Source organism: Corapipo altera, unplaced genomic scaffold (genome assembly GCF_003945725.1).
Source record: "Corapipo altera isolate COAL_440 unplaced genomic scaffold, ASM394572v1 24, whole genome shotgun sequence".
NCBI classification, from domain to species: Eukaryota; Metazoa; Chordata; class Aves; order Passeriformes; family Pipridae; genus Corapipo; species Corapipo altera.
Window position 1 is genome coordinate 4,662,887 of NW_020884903.1, and position 26,368 is coordinate 4,689,254.

A 26,368-nucleotide genomic window follows, 5' to 3' on the forward strand; every position below is an offset into this window, starting at 1 on the left:
TCTCTTTTCCGAAAGGAAAAGTAGGCAGGAGGAGATGCCTGTCTGGAAGGCGGTGGCCCTTCGCGCCTGGCAGGTGTTGGGCAGCAGAGCAGGGGAGGCTGTGGGGGCCGGGGTGACCCAGTGCCTGTCAGCAGCCGCCAGGAACTATTTAAATGGCCTTGATCAGTGCCAGCAAATACAGACTGCTGCTGCACTTATCTCTTTGCTTTTTCCTGTTAATAACCTAATGAGCAACAGGAGTGTCAGTCTGGAGGAAGAAGAGATTAAAAATTACCTTTCTTTTCCCTGTACTTTCCGGTGAGGAAATTGTTCTGAGCCTCAGTAAGGTGTTTTGTTGCAGTCTAGTGTTTGCAATGTAAAGCTGGACTTGGAAAATCTTTTGTGCTCACACCTGCGTGCTCTGTTTTTTATTTTCTTTGTTGTATGACCATGTTTTAGTCAAACACTTTCAAATTATTCCCTCCCAAGGGAAGTGCTTGCAGACCAAGTAATTTATTTCTAATGGGGAGGTACTGTCCCTTGCCACTGAAGTGCAGGGGCCTTGATAAATTTAGAAGACTCTGCCCTTGGCAGACAGAGAAGTAACATGTCATTCCAGTGATCTCTGCATTCTAGGAAAGCCTAAATCAACATTGCTTGTTTTGCATGTTGCCCTTTAGCAACAGTCTCTCAATTTCCAGTCTAAAGTATGACGTGGACCCAAATAAAAGGTTTGGGTGAAGAAACCATTTAGTACTTCAGTAGCCACAGAATGTGAATTGCAGCAGTTGTCAACTGTGTAAAGTCTGTATTCTGCACTTCTGAGCCAAGAAAAACTGATTTTTACTTAAGTGTGGTTTTGGTGGGTTTCTTTTTTAATTAATTCTGTGCTTCCTGCTTTTTGATCTTTTGGTGCTGACATTGTTAACTTCCAGTTGCAGAAGAGAGGGGGGGAAAAAGAAAGGTTGCTGCACTGCATATGGGATTGATAGCAAAAGCAGAACATGAAACACTGACTAATCAAATTCTTTGAGAATGTTAGTGGTCTTAATGATGAGTGGATGGTACTTAACAGCAAAGAGAAATTAAGTGATAGGTGTATTTTTACCCTTTACTCTTTCCTTAGGTTTAAGTAGGTTTAGTTACTCCTACTGAGGAGATTGTGGACCCTCAGCACTTAGATGGTGGTGTGGCTGTGCCTGCTGGTAGCTTGACAGGTGGACCTTGACACCAACCTCCACTAGACACCAGCACACTTGCAGCATCTGTGGTCTGAAGTTTTGTTCACAAGAAATCTTAAAATAATGAAACAGCCTTGCATTTCCTTTAGTTCTACCACAGGTTCATCTTGGATTTTATGTGTGAATGGCATTTTTCTACCTTAGCTTCATAGTCATATTGTGTCTGCCCAAATGTGCTGCTGTCACATAGAAGGCTGAGAGTCTCTACAAATTGGAGATCGGAAGGGGGGAGGCTTGTTTTCTGATATTTACTTTGTCTTTTCATCTTCATATGTCATTATCTCTCTTTTCATTTTAGCTTTTTAAAACAGAAATTTAATATTGGTTCCCTGAAGCTCATGTTTTTGCATTCAAAAAGTAGTGCCCTTTTCGGAAAGTACTGAAACTGAGCAACTTGTGCTGCTTACTTGCTTTTTCTACCAGCCTAGCAACCAAAGACCTCCTCCCATTAACTGGAGTTGTCTTTCAAGATGAGAGCATTCCCTGTGAGCAATGCAGTTTCCATAGAAATATCGGCAACTCAGTAACTCCAAAGGGCAATTTTTCCCCTTGTGTTGCTCATCCTTGCTGCTCCAGTGTAACCAAAAGGGTGCAAGAGTGACTCATTTCTAAATATATTAATATTTGTAGTTATAGCCAGGGCTTCAGATAAGATGATGGGCTCTTATGGACTTCATTGTAATTGTATCTCTTGCAACATCCAGGGTCCTGGTTTCATTTTTAACCATGGTGGAACATACCTTGTGTTAGAGTATCAGATCTCTTTTTACATTTTTATCTGAACCGGTAAGTCCTAGAAGAGTTAACTTTACTCTAGTTGGGGGAGAAGTTAGTAATTGAAAAAGGCATTGTGTAGATTCAGTAGGATAAAAGTTTTCCACTCTAGTTAGATAGCTTTCATGCTATTTAGTTGATAAAAAACTAAGGGTAGTGTACGAGATACAGTGTCCTGATTCCACTGTACATGACCTCTGCTCTGAAGCTTATTGAACCCTCTGGACTCTATTGGCAGTACAGGTGGCTCTTAAAATAAGAGGGGGGGTTGTGTATGTGCGGTTTGTTGGTTTGTTTCCCCCACACAGTGAAAACATGTTATCCAAAAGGCTTGTCTGTGGTGTTTATGCTGAGGAGTTTATTACCTGAGAAGGCTGCAGAGAAGGATCACCAAGAAGCTTCTTACTTGTGACCTGCAGCCACTCATACCGATCAATTTGCTCTGACAAAAATTAGATAATTTTCATACATCTTAGAACAGTTTTCTTCACCAAACTTTGCAGAATAGACAGCAGTAGTATCATATACCAGATCAATCTTGATGAAATAATGAGGGTTTTTTCAGATTATTGCTTTGATGGTTAATTTTGTGTGTTAATGACACATTTACCTCTTTTTTTTTTTCTTTGTTTTAGCTGAACTGGAGTTTGTTCAAATCATCATTATAATCGTGGTTATAACTGTTATGGTGGTAGTGATCATCTGCTTGTTGAACCATTACAAACTCTCGACACGCTCTTTTATCAACCGACAGAGCCAAAGCAGAAGACAGGAAGAAACTTTGCAGACGGTGAGTATGAGACCCTTGCACCAAATTCTTTTTCCTTGTGCTGTATGGACCTGCAGCAAAGCCTCCTGAGGAACTCTGCTACAGGGAACTGTTGGAAAAACTTTTCATATCACTTGTAATACTGCCTATAGTTAGGTCTCTTGCTGGGGTTGTATTTGTCAGTAGGAAACAAAATCAAAACATAAATTTAAGGCATACTGTCTTTGATTATTTTTAGAGCCTGCTATGTTTTATGTAACCTGTATTCATTTTGCATTTGGAGGCTCAGGTATGACATTCTGTTTGCTGCTGCTGTAATTTGAAAGGGGAGTGGAAGGGTAATGACAGGAGATTACCTGGGTTACAAGGATTTGAAATACACCTTGCTGACTTTCCGTATTATTTACTGATACCCTGGAGTTTTATCACTGTTACTCTTTTGTGAAGCTGCAATAGCTGTTTGCTGGATCCAAAACACTGTCCCAGTAAGGGCAGGAAAATGTAGTGTTTGTTTCACTCAAACACATAAAAGAGACTAGAAAAAGGATCCCTCTAAGGACTTGAAGTGTTTAAGATGTGTTGTTACGGAGTCCAAGACTTAAGATGGAATCTCAGTCAAGACTTGCTAAGGCTGTATTTAGTCAACTCAACAGTAAATGGGCACCTAACTTGCTTTGTGAGCCTGGAGTTTGCTGAGTGGGATGCTCTGCTCCTTCGTGACGGTTAACCACAGAGTCTCCCTGACCTTAGAACATCCCCCTGAAACCAAAGCTGTGCAGTGTCCTGTGGTGTTGGAGGGAGGTCCTTTCTTCTGATGTGCTTTTCAGTATCCCCAGAGTGGTGCCCTTGGCCTCTTTGCTGACAGCAGCGGGTAAGAGGCCATTTTGGAGGGTAGCCTTTTGATGGGTTGAATTCCTGGTAACAGCATTGGGTTCACACCTTCATTTCACTGTCAAAAAAAAAAAAAGTCCTGATTGTAACCGAGAGATGTGGTCCAGTAATGGTTTATACCACTTCTAATTCCACAGTCTTGCCTTTTTATCCATCCCAGTCCTAGGTTTCCTCCCTCTTTGTGCTCCTTAGGGAGCTGCCAAAGTCATGGTGAGAGGCCTCAGGGAACTGCTCTGGCTGAAGGCTAATTGATTTTTTTTGGTTGGGGTTTTTTGTTTGTTTGTTTGTTTTTTTTCCCTTACAGTTAGATTTCAGCCAGGTCAGTGAGGGAAGTGTCCAGGCAGGGGAGGGAGCACTGACGGGAGGAGGCAGGGATGCCACAGCCAGGGCTGGACCTGAGAGGCTGCTGTAGAGCTGTATCCCTGGCAGTCTTGACAATTGTCAGCTCTCTCCTGAAAGTCAGCTGTAAAATGTGACAATGGAGGGTTCCCAAAGCTCTTGCTTAGCACATCACCTTGCCCTCTTACCTTGGAGGCTGTGGAGGGGGGCTCCTAGGAAAGGAGCTGCCTCCTCAAGGAGAGGTTGCCTCATTCCTTAACAGTTTGATACTGTAGGAATGCTTAACTGTAATTTGGTTACAGATGAAACTGGAACTGTCATACCTTAACATTGTGGACTTCAGGGCTGGAAAAATTGACTAGATTAATTTGAATGTTGCTTTGAAATGGACACTGTAATTCAAAAATCGCACTTCTGTCTGAAAAACGTTGGCTATAATTGCTGCAAATGCCTAAAATGAAATAGTTTCAGATAAATGAAATGCATTTTCATCTTCAAAAATCTTTTAAAACTGCAGTAAGCTGTCAAATGCATGAAATAACCCATTATTTCCTTTGTATGGTTCATTAGTATTGTCTGTTATCAGAGCCAGTGATAGGTTTTTTTTCTCTTGTGCACAAGGGAGAAAATATCACCTTCTTGTGAAGAAGAACATGCAGTTTGGCAGCAGGAACTTGGAAGGCACTCTACTATCCAGAACTGCTTTTAAATAATTTTTAAAACACTGACTCAGTTTCAGTTTGACACCCTTATAAGTAATGATAATCATAGCCATGTGAGCACTTTGTGGGAATCGATGATTGGATGGCAAGAACTGGTTACTAATTCTTCTGAAAACCTTCTGGTATAGGTTTGTCATCACTATTACTCATCTGAATTTCTGATAAGCTGAAGCTGTTCTTACAAGAAGGCCATACTTGTAGGGGATGAGGCTTTAGAGGTCTCTGAGTTCAGATGTCAAAAACATTGGATTTTCCTTTGTCTTGGGTGTTAGAAGGAAATTCTGATAAAAACTGGCTGTGCAGTACAAACTTTTAAAAGTGGTGTGGTGCATGAGGGTCAGAAAACCTCTGTGATGAAGAGCTGAAAACGACCAGTCTGTTCTCATTGTCCGTAGTGGAGTCAGTCACACAAGAACGGACAGTGTGAGCAGTAAGATGCAGGTTAGATTATACACTTTTAAAATGTATTTATTTTTTCAACAGGCAGGCCTTGTTCTGTGTGCGTGTGCTATCCATAAGCAGATTCTCTTCCAAGGGAATATGTTTTTAACAGTATATGGACTCTGAAAACTTAATTGATTAAAATTAAACTAAAAAATTAAATGTTTATTAACTGCTAATGTCTGAAGAAAATATTAGTCTGACTCAGGCCTTCTGTTGGTGGAGAAGTAGTGAATGGAAATAGAGGAAATTCAGATGTATTTCCTGAAAATGGTAAAGCAAATTAATTGGCTCTTGGGTAGTTCCTGTGGTGAACTATGAATTGAACACCCTGTCATGTAACTGAGGTAGCAGAAGTGTATCAAGGTGTAGAATCCAGCCTTTCCTGTTTAGATGGGGCTTTTTTTTTTTTGGTCCTTTTGTTGCCTTGAATTTTCCTTTTCTTCAAGCCTGTCCTATTTCTAGATAATCATGCCTTCCAACAGCTAAGTGGTGGCTGAATTGCACAGGTTTCTGGCTATATAAAGACCAACTATTGAACAGGTATATCGCTCATTCTGGTTCATCTACAGAGTGTAGTGATCAGATAAATTAGCCGCTGCCTTTATTGCCAGCCTCACACCTGTAAAACTCATGAGTCAGGCCTCAGAAATAATGAAATAAAAGGTATTTGTGGATTTCTTTTTCTGGTTGAACTTCCTTAATGTTTTAAAAAACCAAACAAAAAGACCGAAACAAACATCCCCAAACAAAACAAACGTGATTTAAAAAGTATAGTAATGAGAATTTCAACTTCCAGGCCAAGTTGGAAATTAGAGTATTAAAAAGATGAAATATCACTGCAGTCACAAGTGTTAGTAACATTTGAAAGACAGAAAAGGGTCCAATCATAGAAAAAGAAGTTTCTCCTTGACAAGCACATGCTAAAAAGTCATTGTTGTGCACCTGTCCTGTCAGTATGCTTTTCTGTGTAACCACCACTTCATCTTTATCTTTTTTTCTTTTTCTTTTTTTTCCTTTTTTTTTTCTTTTAATTTTTATCCCCTCTCGAGTCTCATCTTCTAGTCTTTTGCCTGGTCTTTGGTTTTTTTGATTACCTTGGTTACTGTGCTGAGGCCTTAAACAGTTCACAGCCAAGGGCAGGACAAACACTGCTCAAGAGTAGTGGATGCTTCTGCAGCCGTGCTGCTGAGGATGCTGCCTGCCCTCTCCTAATGAGGCTATTAAACACTCCAGTCTTGTTTTAACATTAGCAGAAGTAAGAGTTTTGTGGTCATAACTGTAAGAGGTGGAATGATGCTGAGTGACAACCATGTTGATGTGAGTGGCAGCCTGAAGTAAGCCTGCAAGGTGCTAAATGGTGTCCATATCACAATGGATAAAATATTGAACAATTTCCCCCTGCTGGCTCATCCATCAGCGTTTGGCTTCACAGCTGGGAGCAAGCCAAGGTTTGCAGAACACCTGAGAGGGATAAGAAGGCTGCAGGGTGTGGAATATACCAGGAGCATGCTTAGGGCTGCTTTACTAGGACAACACAACCTCTTGTGGGGGAGCAACTGATGCTACTGGCAGTGGTGGGGGGTTTTGGGGCAGGGCCACGTGGGAGCCTTAGAAAGGCACATCCATGCGCAGGGTATGTGTGTCTGATATTCCAGGGGAGTTACATGTTGCAGCATTGCTGGCTGTGCCTTGAGAGCGTTGCTGCTAACCAGAAGAATCCTGTGGGAATGTAGGTAGCCTCAGCTGAGCTGCTGCTGTGGCACTCTGCTGTTTGCTGGGACAAAAGATAAATCTTGCTTTCCTGATGATTAACTCTTAGTGTCATCACCAGTGATTTCCAGGGGGACATTGATGGGAAAGAGATTAACTAAGTGACTTACAGGGAGGTACTTAATGAGCTTCTGATGTTCCTAAATTCATTCCTTCATCTTGGTGGCTTCTGTCTTTGTGTCGTCTTCTTTTATAAAGTGGATGTTGAAGGAGTACTGAACAGTTGGACTGCCCCAGGCCTACTCCTGGCAGCAAAGTCCCTGCATCCATCACATAAGATGCTCATCCTGGCCAGCCCCTGCCTCCCAGCGCTGAGGGCAGCACTGCTGCTAGGGCTAGTCAGCTTGCATTAGAACCTGCATTGATAATGGTGGTCTGGAATGCCAAGCTCCAGGAGCACAGCTTAAGAAATACTTCCCTCTGTCCTGTATCAACTATTTCAGAATAGAAGGAGAACATCAGGAGGATGACAGAAAATAATTAATAATAATTGACAGCTCAGGGATTTGTCAGTAATTTCAAATGTTAGTCTTTCCTGTTGGTCTTAAATTATTTCCTACTGATTTTGGCATTATTCCTTTTGTTCCCTGCTAGTGTCCCTGAGCCACTCATTCTCACTTTCTTACTGACATATGCAAAGGAAAGAAAATCCCACTGGGAACGAGAACCCAGTCTACAGCGAGGAGAGTGTGAATGCTGTAGATTACCCTGCTTTGCCGAATCTTTTTGTTTGTACCAGTCATCAGTTGGCAGGGACTGGATGTGTACTGTATTCTCCTGCTGTCTCCTTGAGGGACACAGGCTTGCCTTTCCTTAGGGGAGTGTTGCCAGGAAGGACAGTGTGCATGGCTGCCACACTTTGAAGTCTACCATAGTACAGTCAACGTATCTTTAATAAGGACAGGATTGTCTAGGAAATCTGCAGGTAGGACTAGAAGTGAGGAGCCCTGGCTCTGGGTGGCTCCTGACTCAGTGTGTCATCTTGGGCAACTTGCTTCATCTCCAAAGGAGGACAGGATAATAGTACTTATTCCCTTCAGTTGAATGAAATGAAGATTACTGGAAGTGATGAAGTGCTGTGAAGTTGAAGAAATAAAAGTTTTAAAGCATTAAGTAACAGAAATAATTGCAGTAAGTGTAGGGAGGCAGATTACATGTGAGAGATTTGGCACTCTCCATAATTCTCTAGTGCTTCTCCTTGGTACTATGCACTGCTCTGCCAGGCACCATCACCTTTCCTGCCCTTGAGGAAACACAGCTTTTAAAGGAACAAGCAGTCCTGCTGCAATACTCGTCATTCAGTTGGGGACAGCACAATAGTTTGTTTTGCTTGTGTTTGGCAGGGAAAATGTTGCCATCTTCAAGGCTGCGATGGTCTGTAGCACCCAGGAGGAGACAGGGAGGAAGGAGCCCCTGTGCCTTCCTGGAGCGTTTTCAGCAAACCACTGCTTTAATGTGGTGTACTGTACCACCTAGGGCCAAAATAGGAAACTACAGTGCTGTCTGAAACATTTCACTTGCAAAAGAAGCATATATATTTGTGTGTGTACACTAATATATGAAAAAAATAATAAAATAAAAATCTGAGTTAGGGAGAAAAAAGGAACCTTAATGATTTTAATGCATTTTAGACAGTGGAAAATTTACTTTTGTTTCTCAGGAAACATAATTTCAGGCGGAGTTCTATTTCTCAGGAACTTAAAAGTGGAGAAAGCCTGAAAATCTCCTTAACAGTGAGGAAAAAAGAAAAGTTTGGATTATATGGGATTGTCATGGTTTAACCCCAGCTGGCAACTAAGCACCACACAGCCACTTGCTCACAGCAGGATGGGGGAAAGAATCAGGAAGGTAAAAGCGAGAAAACTTGTAGGTTGAGATAAAGGCAGTTTAATGGGTAAAGCAAAAGCTGTGCACACAAGCAAAGAGAACAAGGAATTCGTTTACCACCTCCCATGTGCAGGCAGGTGTTTGTCCACCTCCAGAACAGCAAGGCTCCATGATGTGTAATGGTGACTTGGGAAGACAAATGCCATTACTCCCGAAGTCCTCTCCTTCCTTCTTCTTCCCCCATTTCTGTATGCTGAGCATGATGCCATATAGTGTGGAATGTCCCTGTGGTCAGTTGGGGTCAGCTGTCCTGGCTGTGTCCCCTCCCGTCTCCTGGTGCACTCCTAACCTCCTCGCTGGTGGGGTGGGGTGATGAGCAGACAAGGCCTTTACACTGTATAAGTGCAAACACATCCTTGTGTTATCAACATCATTTTCCTCACAAATCCAAAGCATGGCCTCATACTTGCTACTATGAAGAAAAGTATCCCTGCTGAAATGAGGGATCCTTTTACTTTGTTACAGTTTAAGAAGATTTTGTTACTAAGTGTAAATTTTTAGCTATAACTTCTCCTGACTTAAAAATTGTTCTTTTGTTTAGTGTTTTTCCTGCTCCGATGAGACAGTTAGATGACACTGTGTGCTCCAGTGTTTAAAAATGCCCTCAAAAAGTCATCTTCCTACACTGTTTAATGCTAGAGGCTCTAAACCTTTGTAAAATACAAAATAGCAAATTATCTTAGGCTTATGCAGTCTCCTAAGCTCTATATACTGAGTTAAATAATCATCACCATAAGATAATTCACCATAATTAACTAATCACTCAGCTGGATTTATTAAATGATGCTGTTATTTAAAAACCTAATCGCAAAATTAATTTCTGTAAATTGTTGTGAAATCCAAAAATGGCAAAGGTCAGCAAAAGACATAGGTGGATCCCTAAGATTGTTCTTGCTTGGTGTTATTTGTAGGTGCTAGGATTTTCATTCAACAACCTAACAATGTTAAAGATTAATACAATATAGATAATAAATGTATAAGCTTTCTCTGCCTGTTACTTTTAAGTATTGAAGCTCATACCTGAAGACCTTTAATCTCTTTAAGAAGGAGCAAGTTGAGGTGGCTAGCTACTGAGTAACTATAAGAAGCAGGTAAATGAGGTACTGCCCACATCAAAAAATGGGTAAATTGGTTTTGCTCAGGTTTAATCTTATTTATGCATACCTGAGAGCTACTTGTACAAATCTCTGGGCATTTAGTGTGAGGGGTCATCGAGCAGAACTGCCAGCAACTGAATGTGGGAGCTGGGAAGTGCCTTGTCGGCTTAAGGCTGGGTGGTGTGGTACTGGGGCTGGAAGTGTGTGCCAGGCCTGGTGGCTGGTTAGCTGTGGTGCCAATCCATATTGCCTGTGCCTGCTTTTGTCTTGCTCACAGGGTGAGAAGTGGGATGAGAAAACGGTGGAAAGAAGTCAAAAGTAGTTTTTTTAATCGTTAGACCAGTCTACCTTGTATTTTGAAACACAAAGAACAATATCAGGAAATATAAATACAAATGCTGTCAGTTCTCATCTGATTTTCACTGATCTGAACACAGGGAAGTATTTTAGCTGCCAAATAAAGATTTGTAAGTAAAGGGACAAGGAGAGAGGAAGAAATAGCACTTTCCCTCAGTGTAAGTCACCCCAGATTGTTCATGGTAGTTGCATCATGTTATTTCTTAAATCTGCTTCTTGGGAGAAAAAAGGTCAGGGGTATATTTTCCTTCTGCAACACTTACTTCTCCTCTCAAACCCTGGACATCACCCCAAGAACAGTGGAGTAGGTGGGCACCTACCTTTGGGTTAGATTGTATCTACCCAGTGCAGAGGAGGAAGGATTTCCCTGAAATAAAGACTTTAAGGTAGGTAGTAAGTCTCACGTGGGGGATGCAGCAATTTCAGGAGGACAGAAATTCCTATTTTGGGTCAGTTAGTCTGGAGTTGGTGATGAGAAGATCCTGTACTGTGGCACTGGACCAACCATGTATGCATGGTGAGGTTGGTCTGCATGTGCTATAGGAGCCTGGTATTTTTGAAGTGTGGGCATGCTAAGCACATATTACCCAGCCATCTGCCTGGGGAGTTCTGGCTCCTGGGATAGAGATCTTACTGGGGATTGGCTACTGCCAAATGATTTATTCAGCCTGCTGCTCTATCCAGAGGAAACATTAGGAAAGGGAGTAGATACAGGTAGTCTGTGTGACATACTGTCACAGAAACCATGTTGTTACACATCCTTACATCCTAAGGATCTCACAGCCTCGGAGTTCAACTGCATCCCAAGCTGCTGCCTTAAGTAGTTATCCCAGAGTGGGGATAGCCTTGGGCTCCTTTGGTCTGATCCTCTTTGTGTAACTATCCTAGTGCCCTGGGCACACTCTGTGGGTTCCCTGTAGTGCCTCTTGTGCTGGGATTTAGGCATCAGCAGTAGAAATAACAGGCAACTCCTCACTTCCAGCAAGTTGTTTCTGTTAGGCATGTCTGGTACCAGATCTGGGTGCCTTGGCTCAGTGGGTGGATCCCATTCCATCACCATGCAAGGAGTTTTTTTCCGTATGCTGCACCATCTCCCTTGGCTCTTCTTACTCTCCTGTCTTTGGGGAGATGGGCCCTAGGATGGGAGTTGTCAATTCCATTTCCAGAACTCCTTTTCATAAGGGAGTTTAACTAATGTGAGTGGTGGGGGTAGATTTTATTTCATTCTGGGTTGGGTCATTGATTTTGCCTTTTTTCCTCTCTTCTGAGCCTGAACACATTAAAGTTGAGACCAAGACAGTTACACTAAGCATAAAGCTACACACTGTCGTATTTTTCAAACCGTCGCTCAGGAATCTGCTCTTGGGCTGTGTATGGCCTGTAATTCAGGGGCAGTTAATTGAGAACTTCAGCTTTGACTAATATGTCTTACTAATAATTGGAACAGGCTTGTTGGGTCAACTGCTGATAACCTGATTGTCTTTAATTGTGCAGACATACCCTCAGATATTTCAAAGTGAGGGCATCTGGGTGATGGAGAAATGGAAAGGAAGGTGGGTAGAAGTATGTATATACATGTATATATACAGTTAGTTACAGTTTTTTCTGTTGACAAAACTTGTCTAGGCACTGAAATACATGGATCTGCATAAGATTTGTCTTTCATATCAGGCCCTTTGCAAAGGAGGATACTTGGAAAAGTTGTAAATAATTGCAATTGTCAACCTCCCTCTATCTCTGCTCTCTAAAGCTACAGAAGAGAATTGTACCAGCCTTGTTATTCAAAGCATTTCCCTTAACAGCTGAATCCTGTGGGAGATTGCTCTTAGAGCAGCTTTCCTCTTCGGTGGACTCTCCTGACAAGATCACAGACGGCTTTTGGTCTCCGAGTGTCATGATGAACATCTAGTTGGGTCTATTTTTATATCTGAAATATGTTGAAAGATGCTATGGTGAGAAGAAGCAGTACAGTACTCTATACATGGTAATGCTTTTGGGGACAGTATGCATTTTCCTTCCAGTTCTTGACATTTCTTTTATCTGTAAAATTTGAATTAGCATCAAGAAAAGAGTCATGACCATTTTGATTTTCTCTTTGTGCGCCAAGATTGAAGTTGTGTGCCTTTATAGTTTCTCTGATGTGTCCTTTCCTGCTTCAAAATTTTCCAATAAAATACATTCTTTGCAGGAGTTACTGCTACTCTAAACAATTAAGAAAAATAATGGTACACCTTAAGAATATTCCTTTATTGGCATACTGTTCTTCACCCTTTTATCTGCCATGAGTGCTGGTACAGTGTCAAAACAGTGTTTTGAGGCATGAGGAAGAAAATACTTTGACCTGAGAAGAAGTTGGAGAAGTGGTTGAAGAGGGGAACTGGCAGCTGAAACTTCAGCTCCTTGACTATCCTTTATGATGAGAATTGAGCAACTGACAGTGTTACCAGGGTTTAGCATGACTGTGGCTTCCCTGAAATTAGAGATGCCAGGTTTTGTTGTGAACTGTTTTGCCTCTGGTGTGTAATTGGGATCCTGGCTGGCAGGTCAGCTTTGTCAGACCTGCCAACCTTACTGACAGTGACCTCATCATGGGCTGGAGGTGACAGGTACCTGTTCAGCACACAAGTGCTGAAGTGTCTCCTGTCATCTCTGCTCGTTGCCACATTCTCGTACCTGCAACCAGTTTGCTGCTTCCATATTGAGGCAGGATGGTGATGTGATCTATTAATTTTTCCTCTGTTGTTTTCTTCCACATTTCAGGAAGGGTGCTTGTGGCCTTCAGAAAGCTCAGTTTCGCGCCAGGGTGCTTCAGAGGTACTGACAGATTTCTGACTATCTTCACCAATGTGCTTTCTCTTTCTCCTGTAATGTGTATTTAGTTCCTTTCAAAAGCGTGCATCTGTTTTGTAAAGAAAGCTTTTTCAGTGCAGTTCATGTAGTTGTGTGAGCCTGCCTTAACTCCCATTTCATAAATGCCTGAGACCTTTTCATTAAAACAATGAAATTCTGCCTACCTGACACCTCATCTCCATCAGCAGCTACCTGTGTCATGTAGGTATTCACAAGTAAGTGGTGGAGGTGTGTCTCTTTCATGCAGTGGCTCAGCAATTTGAGATCCACTGGAAGCTGGGAGACCAGTTGCTCTTGTCCCAGAATTTTTCTTGGATTTACAACACACATCCTGTCACCAATGTCTCCCGTCTTCTTCCAGCTAGTTCATATCCCTGGTCTGTGAAATAATTTGTGGGTGTATTGCTCTGAGTGGTCCAGCTGTCCTGTGACAAACAGCAGAACTTCCTCATGGTTGGTCCTACATCTGTGAGGATCATGGGCTGAGAACCGGCTTGGATCCAAAAAAGAGAAGAGCAGTTTGGTAGATCTGGATCTGAGAAGCTGATGTGTCTATGTGGATCTGGCATAGACCAAGTGAGGAGCAGTAACACTTTACAGAATTCTTGAACTTTTCCTTTTGTAAAGCCTGATTTTCTCCAGGGTTTAATATACCAGGGGCATTTTTTGCATTCACAGTGCAGAAGCTTTGTAGACCCTCCCCAGGGGCTGAGTCCTGACTGAGAACTGAGGGGGAGGAGGACACCTGATACACTCTGGTAGGGAAGGCGTGAGCTATGCTAGGCCTTTATAAAATGTACTAAAATGACCATCTGAATTCTTTGGTGATGTGTAGGGTATTAAATTAACTTGAAGTAGGAGATGGAGGCTCAGACTGCAGCTGAAATTCAGTAGTGGGACATTGTTGTAAAACTAGTCAATTGTCAAGACTAGAGAGAATTTGTTTCCTCTGTTCAGAAACAGAATAATTTGCTTTTGCTTTGGATGTTTTAATGTCAGAAGGTGTGTTGGATCTTGGTCTGCCTTCGTGAAGCTGTTCTCAAGTGTGTTAGCTCCTTCCTGCGCCTTCTACCTGTTCTCATGCATGCATGTGGGAGCACGTGTGCACAGCATCTGCTGGGTTTAATCTCTAAGATGGGGGGCAAAGAGAAGCATTCTGCGTTTCATTGGTTCTTTGTAAATGTGGAGCAACCACAGCGCTTTGCTCAGAGGTGGAGTCATGTGTGTCTCTCTTCCTGTTTCAGATCATGTATGCTCCAAGGTCCAGGGACAGGTTTACCACCCCATCTTTTATGCAGCGGGACCGTTTCAGTCGCTTCCAGCCCACTTACCCTTACATGCAGCATGAGATTGACCTCCCTCCAACCATCTCCCTCTCTGATGGGGAAGAGCCTCCGCCGTACCAAGGCCCATGCACCCTGCAGCTCCGGGACCCAGAACAGCAGATGGAGCTCAACCGGGAATCCGTCAGGGCACCACCCAACCGAACCATTTTTGATAGCGATTTGATAGACATCTCAATGTACAATGGGGGCCCCTGCCCACCAAGCAGCAATTCGGGCATAAGTGCAACCAACTATAGCAGTAATGGAAGGATGGAAGGACCACCCCCGACGTACAGCGAGGTCATGGGGCATTACCCAGGCTCCTCTTTTTTCCATCACCAGCACAGCAACGTGCCTCCTTCCTCGCAGAGGGGGAGCAGACTTCAGTTTCAGCAGAACAATTCAGAGAGCACAATAGTCCCCAGCAAAGGCCAAGACCGGAAACCAGGAAACCTGGTCTAAAGTTACTCGCCCAGGTGCATTTGAACTGAAGACAGGAGATCCAAGCAGGGTGGTGGAGGAAGACTCCCATGCTCCGGTGCACAATGTTGTTACGTTTCACGTGGTACAACTTAGTAAAACCAAACGTGCAAACCAGTTCTTTGTTTCTGATTCCTTTCAGGGGAATTGCATGCAAAGCAGATTGAAAGAAATACAAACTTCCATTCAGTTTGTCTATGAGCAGTGTTTCAGGGGAGGGGGGGATATATTATTTTTTTTTAATAAACTATTTCAATTATTTAATTCTAAAAGTTAACTTAGCACAGAAATGAAGGCTTGTACAGCCTGTTTTATACTCACTGAATGGTGGAAGGAAGAAGGTGGTTTTGCTAGATAAATGGGGGAAGAATTGGCCAGTTTGCTTTTTTTTTTTTTTCTCCCAGGGTGTGGATTTTTTTAATATGAAACAAAATTCCTGTTCTGTGTGCCAAGGTATAAAGTTGAGAACTTAGATGAATGCAAGGAATTAATTTGTGTTGTGATAAATGTGTTTTAAAAGGTTGCACTATCTTAATGTTTTAAAAAAATATATTATGAGGGAACTGTTTTATGTGAAGTTCTTCTATATGTTGTCTTTTCACCTGTGGAATAATGATAGAGCTCCAGAAGTAATCTGGAGGAGTTTCCCCCCCCTATCCCTGGGTTTGCTAGAAAGTGGGGACAGGACTTAGCCTAACATCTCTTGACTTTTACAAATCAAGAAATACAGGGACAGTTGTCTTTGCAATAATTTGCATTCAAATAACAGTGCATCAGTGAAGTGTCTTGGAAACTTTTGGATGGAAGAAGGCAAATATGAAATCCCAGCATTTTCCATCACTGAAGGTTTAGCTATTTTGCAGTGTAGACTATTTGTTTTGTAAATGGCAAAACAAAAAATCCCAGATGTGTTAATTTGTATTGATTCTAACTAAGTGCTGCCATTCTATTCCTTTTCATAATGCAGTATCGCCAGTACTTAACTGTTTTAGAGATTTTTGTCCTCACTGTAGCCTGAAATGTATTTAGTTACATATCATGACATTATGCAATAAATTGTTTGAAAATGCAGGGTGGGTTTTTTTCCCCTGCAACGCTGTTAAAATACGTGAGACTGTTGTGCTTTTCGCTCTCCACTTCATCCTTTTAGATGCTGAAGTTCAGTCCTGGAAATCCATCCTGCTGAAGTGAAGGGGGACTTTGTATCTAAAACTCCCCGTGCTGTTTCTGCAGCAGCACCAAGAGCCTCCATGACAGTGGTGCCGGCTTCTGTGGCATCCCTGGCAGTGACGTGGGAGCGCCAGTTATTCTCGCTGCAAACTCGTTTGCTCTGGGCCCTGTTGCAGAAACCCTTCTCCGTGCGTGTCATCTGTCTGACGCCAGCAGGACTGCGCTCGTGGGTAAAGATGACTCACATATTAACCAAGTGTCTGTGAGCCCTAGTTTTGCTATACTGGTCTGAAGAGTAGTTGGGAAATGTTACCTTGCCTGTATCGTGGCGTCTGGGGTATTCCTCCACTGGCTATTCCCATGTGGAAGCACACACAGTGCCAGAAGGTGGTTGACAAATGGTGATAGTGGCATCACAAGCACATGAAAAAGCACAAATTGCACTTAAAATGCATTTCGGAAATGGATTTAAAGTAAGAATCTTTAGAGTCTTAGCTTGAATAGTTTCTAATACATAGGTGTATATGTGTCATAGACCTTTCCACTTTAAAATCTTTCACTTTTTTTCTAATTTTCTAAGCCTCGTGCTTGGTGTTTCAGGCAGCAGCTGCTGAGTGCCCCAAGGGCACTGGGGAGGAGTGGAGGAGTACTGTGCCCTGGTCTCATGGCTGGAGGCTGAATTTCTACAGGACTTCTGTACACAGGGGGCTCTGATAACTGAAGTGCATCTTTGATCTATGCAGAGTTTTAATGCCAAAACAGTGTGTGTGTGTCTGTGTGTGTGTGTTATATGGGCCTCAATGTAGATTTGTTTTCTTCATAAGATAATTTGATTTTACTCTAGTTTAGAAAATGTTTGTGTAACTGAATATGCAGCCCCATTTGTCTCTGTAATTGTTATTTTGGTCTGAGTCATGCTGGTAATGCAGAGTAAAGCTGCCTTTTAATGTATGTATTATTTGAAGGGAGAGATAGAGATCGTGTGATGGGATTCACTTATTTGTTTTCCACTCAGACCCATAGGACAGGTGTTTAGAAGAATGACTAGGTGATGGTCAGTCAACTAGGGCTCTCATCATGTCTGGTTCCTGGGAATAAAAGCTGTGAAATTAGATTTTTGCGAACAACCTATGAACATAACTCTTATAATTCAACCAAAAAAAAACCCGAACAGAAGACAAAACCAGCAAATGTTGGTTTTGGTCTTCAGTGACTTTTGTCACTTCATAAGCGAGCCTTTAAGCCAGAGAATGTGTGTGCCTACACAGATACTGTGCTGTTGCCTAAATGAGGATTATTTAGCTGAGAAGCCTTCAGGTGAAAACAGCTGGAACTCAGTTGTCATGGCAGAGCACACCTGGATGGGGCCCTGGGCTTGGGATGGTTGAGTACCAACTTTTCCCCATGTGCAAATCTCAGCAAAGCAAGCCTTGAAGTTGCTTTCAAAGTCACCTCTTGGAAACGTACTTTCTTTGAAGATAGTCCTTTGCCCTCTTTTGCCATCTCTGCATGCCAGTGGTTTTATGCACTTCCCATTAACATTGTCCAGTATGCTGTCTCTTAATTTTTCTTGGCTGAGAAAATTTTTCTTTGCATGAAAAATGTAACCTGTTCCAGTTTCCTTTAGAAAAGATTAGTTTAAAAATAACTTAGTATTCGCTTACCCGATAGTTGCATTTCCTTTTGCATCTTATCATTCTCATTGTAAAATCATAGAATATGCTGGGTTGGAAGGACACCCATCAGAATCATCGAGTCCAACTCCTGGCCCTGTACAGGGCACCCCAAGAATCCCACCATGTGCCTGAGAGCGTGTCCAAACGCTTCATGAACTCAGTCAGGCTTGTTGCTGTGACCACTGCCCTGGGGAGCCCTTTCCAGTGCCCAAACACCCTCTGGGTGAAAAACTTTTCCTTGATATTCAACCTAAAGCTCCCCTGACTCAGTTTCATGCCATTTCATCAGGTCCTGTCACTGGTCACGAGAGTGAAGAGTGCCTGCCCCTCTGCATCCCCTCATGAGGATGCTGAAGACTGCAGTGAGGTCTCCCCTCAGTCTCCTCCAGGCTGAACAGCTGCTCCTCATACAGCTTCCCCTTAAGACTCTTCACTCTTGTGACCCTCTTTGAATACTCTCTTAATGTCATATTCTGCTTTTCCAGATGTAATGTACAGACACTATACCTCTCAGCTCTGGAAGTGTAGTCACTTGTTGACTTGCTATAGGTGAGCTTGCAACCTGCTACTTCTGTTTTGGGGCCTCTTGTATTATAGGAGTAAATATGCTATTTTCTGATGAATATTAGTGCTCTCCAGTAGGAGGGCTGTCAATAATGTAACATTGGATCAGTCTGTTTTTCTATCATTTCTTCTGTTGCAGTGGGAGAGAATCTGCACTTGCTAACAGAACAGAATGGTAGAATACCAGAATTAGATAGCAGCATTGATCTTTACAGGCTTAGAAACTGGAGAGCTCTGAAGATAGGTAATTCTATGAAGCGTTTATGGAAGATGCCCTTTGAAAATACCCAGAATTAATTGAGGGTATTCCAGAGACACTCAAATGAAACTTTGTATAAATTATAAAGATTTCTGCAAACATTGTAGTATTAATTTTGTAGATTTTACCTCCATACAGATGTTTTGTTTTATGTGTCTCATGCACAAAACCTGCATAATATGTGTGTGGAGTTTTCTGTGTGATGGATCATATTTGCCTGAATTCTGGTTGCACCTTCCAGCTTTTGCCCACTAAACCGCGTCCCCAAAATTCAGTACAATGATGTCCCTACTTTAGAAATTTTCAGGTTAAAAGATTATTTTTAATTTTAAATGTGTTTTTATGAAATAAAGCATTGTGACCTCTATCCTACTGTAAAGGTTAATTTTTCTCTTATGTGGCTTGGCATGGCTCCCTTCTTGGTGCTAAATATGCCCCATTTTTGGTGTTTTCATATGATCTTTCAGGGCTAGAAAAGGCAGGAGGTTTAGCAACAGAACAAAAAGGTTTCTCTCCCAGTTTACCAGTGGAGCACTCAGCACTTAGCTCTAATTCTGTATATATGTTTAGCACAGTTGTGGTTGGGTTTGTCTCAGTGCTGTACAAGCAGACTATATGTATGTGATGCTGCTTAAAAAGTGTGAGTGAGGGTTGTGAAAAGTGGTACCCGGCCAACAGTGCAGTGTTCAGATCCCTTTCCTGTAGTGTGTGGCATGTGCAGAATTCATGGTACTTTGCATAGTAGGATGTTTTTGTCAGGGAGGATCTACTTAAGTTACTCCTGGTCTTGTCACTGATGAACTCTGCACTAGTCTCAGTCTGATGGGACTTTATTACAGTATGATTTTTTTCCTTTTAAGTATGAAAAGTCAAACACATGCCTCATGTGCAAGTTTTTGATGGCTACTGAGGAAGATATTTGCATTCCTGCAGTCGTGGAATCTGTGGGAACCAGGGGGTCAAGCTGTGTTTCATTTGGCTCTCTGTTATTGCTTGCCCACTTCTCCTATCAGTTTGTCCCAGTTGGAAGCTGCTTCTGTTATGCCAAATCTCTGAATATTCATATTGCAGACCTGACATTTTTTAAAAACTGTCACTGAGATTTTGTTTTTTCTTCTGTGAATGTGGTGCAGGGAAGAGTAAGGAGCGAAATAGTTTATCAAAGAATGCACTTTCTTTGCAATAGGGAAGAAAGCCTTGTCCTGCTGGAGAGTTCCATGTGTAGGTGTCTGAAACAGTGCTATCTGAGGCAGTTGTTTCTAACCCTGCCAGGTAGTGAGATATTGGACCTTAAAACTGACGCTCTGATCTGTAAGAAATGTTTGAATGGTTTGGAGAAGATTGATTGCTAACCTTTTTCTGACTCTCGAGTCCTGAATGTTCATGTAACTGAGGTAACCTGATTTTGTATGCAAAGAAAAAAGCGTGCTGTTAAAAATAGATATGCTCCAAAATTTTTCTTTGCTTCCCCCCCCACCCCTCACTTTCCCCAAGGATAAACAATAGGCTTGCTGGCACATTTGAAAGTATTCAAAGTATTTGGAATTATTCACAAGTTCTCTCTGGTTGTTATCATTAAATCATGTCCATGCATATGTGTGTGTATGCATACATATCTGGATGCAAACTTGTCCCCTTGATGATCTCTGTACTAGTTGCTATTCCGTAATCACCTTCCAGAAGTGCTTAATGGCTATATATTTTGCTCTCAGGAATGACCACAGGTCATTTATCTAACTGCTGGAAGCATGAAGAATATCTGCTTTTCAGTCCTATAAATGTCATGACCTATGTTTTCATCAGTAGCAGAGTTTCTGCTGCACCAGTTCTTGCCTGTCACCTGGTGCACTAGTGCATCTTCCATCCAACAGCTGTTTGCTTTTGGGTGAACTTCAAAAGTCCTCGTGCTTTGCAATAACGCTAATGTAGACCTCATGTATTGATGTACAGGAAGGAAATGTACTTAATGTAGTCTAAATCTCAGAAGCATGTTTTTTCAAACCTAGCTGATGCTGAGAACTGAGTGATCCTTCTGTACAGTGGGTTCAGATGAAGGCTGTCTTTTGATTACATGTTTGTTTTTTAGATAAAGGCTGTTGCACATAGTTTAATTACACATATCTGGTCTTTTCCTGTACTGTGTGGCCTGCTTGCCAACCAGTGCAATAACAGCTTTTCTCCTAAACTAACCCCAAATGTATCAGTCATTTCAATTCCTGGAAAGGGAGACTCTTACTGAGTTCTCTGAGACCTGTTGAGGGCTTTTAGAGCATGGAGAAGTCACTTGTGAGGATGAGTTTTCCTGTCTGAAGACTGTTCCACATGTTTTGTTGGGAAATTCAAGTTTTGAGACTGTGTCGACTGAAAATATTGGTTGGTAAGATGTATTTTTTTTTATACTTAATATATTGTTTGCCAGCCTGTGCTCAGTAATCAGGGGTGTAAATTACCTTTTGACCCACCTCTGATTGACATTGTTGTGCTGGCAAAAGCCCCACTGGGCACTCTTGCACCAGCAAAAAAAGAGTAATGTTCGTGGTACAGCTCTGGGGAATTAACAGAAGCTGTGCTACTAAGTTCATCCTCCAAAACTAACATCAGACCTGCATTGCTTCTTCCCAACAAACTGTAGCTGTAGAAGTTTTGGTGAAAGGTTTTGCCGCACTAGTAATTACCACAGACACACAGTGGAGGAGCTTACTGGTTGTTCTTGAAATCACAACCACTGGCATCAAAGATATTTCAGGGCTGCTTGAAAGGGAAAACCAAGGATGTTTCTGTATTGAGAAGTGTTGCAAACTCTTGGCTCTTCCTTCTGCCTTGCTGATGTCTCTTCCATTTGTAGACTGAACACAAGCAACCTGGGTATTGCTAGCATTGCTTTCCTGCTATAAAAGAGCTTATCTTTTTATGTTGATTAACAATAAAAAAGCAAAACTGTAACCTAGATATACTTCCCCTTTCCTCTGACAGCTATGTGCTCTGACTGCCAGAGGTGACGCTGTCACTTCTTTGCTATATTGCTGCTGCTGCTGTTTTAAGTGGTTTGGTGTGTGAGCTTTCTGAAACAACCTGACGTGTGTAGGATCTCGTGGGTGACGAAGCTGTCTCTCTTCTTCCCTTTTCTCCTTGGTTTGTGCTTGTCTGTCTGCTGTGGTAGATTTGTTAATAAATTATATACGTCCTTATTAGATATAATTTTGAGGAGGTTTGCATGTCTGTAGTTTGTAAGCAACTAAGGTGCCTCATGTTCAGGTCTGAGCAGATAGGAATCCCCTTGCACTTGAGAGGGCCTGATCCAAAGCTGGCTGAAGTTGGTAGGAAGACTCTTGACAGCTTCAGGGGGCTTTGGATCAGGCCTTACGCTCCCACCTTTGTTGTGCCTCACTTACAATGGTGCTTTTTCAGTTGTCTGTCTTTTTTTCTGGTTTTTTTTTTTTCTTTGTATGGTGCTGTGTATAACTTGAATATATTATGCACATATCCTACCCAATGGGTAGAACAAACAAACATACAAAAACAAATAGATGTTGTTAATACTGTAAAATAATGTATAGATTATACCAATTTTAACACAAAAAATGGCATAAACTTTGTGAATGCCAGCTTCTGTGCTTGGTCCTTTTTTTGTAAGAAAAATCTGCAAATGAATGCATACAAATGACAAAAAGTCTATGTATTTTATTTTCCTATTAAATATCAATATAATATCATAAGGGAAAAAGGTTGAACAAATCCTTTTTGACTAGCCTGTGTATAGTGATTGGTTGTTTGATGCATCTTTGCTGTGAAGATTTGTTCGTTTTTTTTTTTTTTAAATTTGTCACTTTAAAGAAAAAAAGGAAAAAACACAAAACAAACAAAACCTCCACAGCTTTAACCTTGCAACTAGATGCTTCTTGTATTGGTTGTTGCCTTGCTATTGCTGAGTTGGATCAGTATTAGTAACTATTTCTCCAGCAGACATGTTATTTATTACTATCCATGATTACCTTTTTTTTTTTGATTTTGGTTTTTAACTTAGAAATGGACTAAAACCTTTCAAATCTTTTTATCCACATCCTAGATTTGAAGTGAAGCTCATACAAGTGGGAACTGACCCAAACCATCCCTGCAAAATCAAAAATAGGCCAATGAGAGTTCTGTGACAACAGCCAGCCCTTGCTCTGTGCCCATGACTGGTGTGTGATCCTGCCACTACAGACTGTCTTCAGGCTTGGTGTGTAGCTGTGAATTGTGCTGTTGTGGGGTGTGAGCCTTAAGGGTGGACGAGAACAGCCACAGTCGGTAGCGAGCTGAATGCAGGGTTTGAGTGTGAGCTTTTGAGTCAGCAGCTCTGCTGCTGTGTTGGCCTCTGACAGCAATGGCTTATCCCAGTTTCATATTTAAGATTACAGAGAAATGCGTAGACCTGTTCAAACCCAACCCAGGAAGTGGTGTGGAAAGCAATTTAACACTTTAGCTTTCTGCCAGGCTCCCTTGGCCATCTGGTTCTCCCCCAGCATCTCCCTGCGTTTGGCTGTCCATCCCTGTGTCCCCTCACGCTCTTCAGTAAAGCAAATACCTCAGGAAAACTCAACATGAAGTTCTAGTGTAGAGACTTGCAGATGCTGTACTTATTTTTCTAAACTGTTTGTTCTAACTATCCCAGGACAGTAGTTGATATAAAAGTTTATTGGTCCGAGACAGACTAGTCCTCTCACAGATGGATACTGACTAATCTTTCATAGATACTCATGTCTGTAGGTAGCTTTTTTATACTCATCAGGCTTTAACTACAGACATAAGGTAGCAGCGTGTTGGGTTACGTTTGAGATGCTGTTTTTATTTGGTTTTTCAGATGACTAGCTAAACGCTGTGCTAAAACTCAGGGGGTCCTACCTGGGCCCAATGAAGTCAGTAGTGAGGATTCCTCTGGTTTGAGTGGGCTTTCAGTCCAGTCCATCATGCTGGAGGATGGTGCCTTGGAGCACAATCCTTCACTGCTTCCCTGTCAACCTGAAACATCAGCTACACCTTTGTCTGTAAATATCTTTTTAAAAGCCCTCACAGGAGTCCTGTATCTGAATGTTGATCATGGTTGTTTTGGGTTTTTTTGTTTTTCTTTTTTTTAAAGAAGTGTCTGAGTTTTTTTATGGCCAGTTCTGCATCATCGAGCTCTTACAGGTAGCTTGTATCCACCCCTCTGTGTGCTGAGCTGTTCTGTCAGTAAGCATGTACCATAAGTCAATATGCATATTTTATGATTGTCACTTGTTAATTCATTTATTGTTTGTCAGGGCATGGAATAATTGTTTTGGAAGTATGCCTTGCCTGGCCACCTTCACGTTTCTGTTTGCACTGCAGTACCACTTCTGTGCATGAAGGAGGAAAAACAAACAAAAAACCCCCAGCCTTGACTAGGAAGACTGTACAGAGCAAACCTCCTGCTGGAGGAATCTAGTGTAGGATTTATCGTAACAAAACTTGCATATTGAGTGGACCAAACATGAGCATGTCTCCTTTTAGAGGCACTAATTTGCTTTGAAGCTGCAGTGAAAAGAGCAGACTATCTATTAAGTGTATTCACAGCTGTGTTCACGCTTTTCCATTTACCACAAAGCACAGCAGGCAGCCAAGATTTTAAAAGAACTATAAGCGAAGTTAAGAGAGCCTCAGGCATCATAGACATGGACAGCAAAAAATAATAATAATAATTTTAAAAAGTCACTTTAATATTCTTTAACAAAGCTTTTCTACTTATAGTATAAAGACTACGTAAGTGTTGATAGGGGTTTTATCTTTGTATAACTATCAACTGCCCAATGCTGCTGTGCTCAGAGCATTTCATGAGGGTATGTACATCAGTCAGGCTGTTACACTCAAAATTAACCATCAGATGCCTGTTTCTAGAGTGTTACCCTTTCTTTGTTGTTTCTTGCTAGTTATTTTACAGTGTAAAATGCTTTATTGCTGTATGGATTTTTTTTTTTCTATTTCCAACCTTGTGGCTTTCAAGATCACATTTTCAACACATCTCTTATTTTTGTCCATTTTCTTTCAAGCTATTCTGAAATATGTACAGCACTATCAAAAATATTTAATCTTTCTTTTAAATTCTATTGTAAAAACAAAGCTGTTAAAAACAGTAAGTCTTTTTACAACCGTGTTGGAATTTCTCAATAGCTGTTCATGTGATGCTATGACAAACCTAGCTTGCTTTGGTTTTATTTTTTTTAATTTTATTTTCTGTTTAACACAATTAATTTGTTGCTTATTTTCCACTGTAACTCCCAGTTATATACAGGAAAAGATTTCAACTGTTGTGTATCTGACTCTTTTAATTGAGCAAATGGTGATGTCCTAGTTTTTAGACCTAAGGTCTGTTCATTGCAATACTTTTAAAGGAAGATGTTGCTCTAAGTGCTGTTGTTAGTTTTAAATACAGATTTTATGCTTGTTCTTAATATGCTGTGGTTAAACCATGGCACAAAATTATTAAAAATTATTAAATGCACTTGTCTCCTGTTGAATTTATTTTCTCTTTGAAGTGAAAAAACAAAAAGGTTGAAACACTAGAATGGCCTTCTGTAAAATTAGTCCTTTTTCCCTTGCTGGTTTGCTGCTGGCAACCAGGTAACTAATAATTAAGGAATCAGAGGGTGGACTCAATCCTTGAAGCATATGTGAGAGCCCTGGGAAACGGATGCCTGGTAAAGGTTTTGTATCAGTGTTCTGCCCTTCAACCTTTGGTGATTAATGCTGGGATGGTTTCAGGCATTTCTGCCCTACCTCTCTGCCATAGGATGGGCTGTAGCAGGAGACAGCACTATTGTGCTTAAGTCTAGGCACTTAATCTAAGCCACTCATGATTTCAATTCCTTTAAGATAACAATTCCACCTCAATGTCATTTAAAGCCCTGGCTTTTGGTGGCTGCCTCTGGCACAGCAGTGCTGACTGACCAGCTGGGGGATAAATGGTGGCTCCAAATCATTTGAGTTGCAAAAGTTCATTAAGAAATGAAGATGCAAAACATGGTTTGTGGGAGGGGGATTTACAACCTGGTTTAAGAAACCTGGGGCATGCTTTGGCCAGTGCTTAAAGCAAGACCAGTTGTAGTCCAGTAATGGGAGGAAGAGAGGGATGATACAATTAGTAAGAAACTAGGTGAAAGGGTCCTGTGAAACACCCAAAAACTTGTATTTGGTAATACAAATCTTTGCAAGGTAGATCAAATTATCCCTGGATGATGCCTGTCACTTTGCCATAATAAAGCCTAACAAAACTGGGAAAGAGCAGGTAATTTCTGTTAATAAGTGTAAAGTGATGCTTTATTTAGCATGATTATTAATGAAATAATTATCTTGTTTTATACCTGTGCTTGCTGGAGTTTGATCTCTCTGTTGCCGAGATGCGATGCTGTGTGGGAGTACCTCAAACCTGGAGCTTCCTTGCAGTTCTTTTCCAGGAAGAGGTCTGCTGTGGGAGCCATGTCTGAGCCCACTTCTGATACCCTGCTTTGGAGCAGCCTTTATAATACACTCAGGAACTGGGCGGTGGGGGAGTGTTCTCCCTGCTGTTGTTCTTTTCAAATGCCTTAGTTCTTTAAACATTACAGTACTTATTTTTGGTTCAAAAGTAACCATTTTCTTTCATATAACCACCCTGAGTTTGTTCACCTCAATCTGCAGCATTTTAATTCTTTAGTATTTAGAAAATTGTTAGTTCCTTAGTCCTTAGAAGTGCTCCAAATCTCCAAGCTTCTGTTCCTCCTCTACTGTCTGAACCTTGAAC

At 41.6% G+C, this 26,368-nt stretch overlaps 1 protein-coding gene across 5 annotated transcripts in view; it reads left to right on the forward strand.

Annotated features, from left to right (window-relative positions):
• LDLRAD4 (low density lipoprotein receptor class A domain containing 4) overlaps positions 1 to 25,090 on the forward strand; it is a 284,547-nt gene extending 259,457 nt beyond the window's left edge. For 4 of the 5 annotated variants that reach the window (XM_027650870.1, XM_027650871.1, XM_027650872.1 and 1 more), the window contains 3 exons: positions 2,630 to 2,784; positions 13,031 to 13,084; positions 14,365 to 25,090. In XM_027650870.1, the coding sequence (XP_027506671.1) occupies positions 2,630 to 2,784; positions 13,031 to 13,084; positions 14,365 to 14,907 (752 nt within the window). In that variant the 3' untranslated portion in view covers positions 14,908 to 25,090. The remainder of the gene's footprint in view (positions 1 to 2,629; positions 2,785 to 13,030; positions 13,085 to 14,364) is intronic. The other variant, XM_027650874.1, reaches the window with a different exon arrangement.
• The last annotated feature ends 1,278 nt before the right edge of the window (positions 25,091 to 26,368 follow it).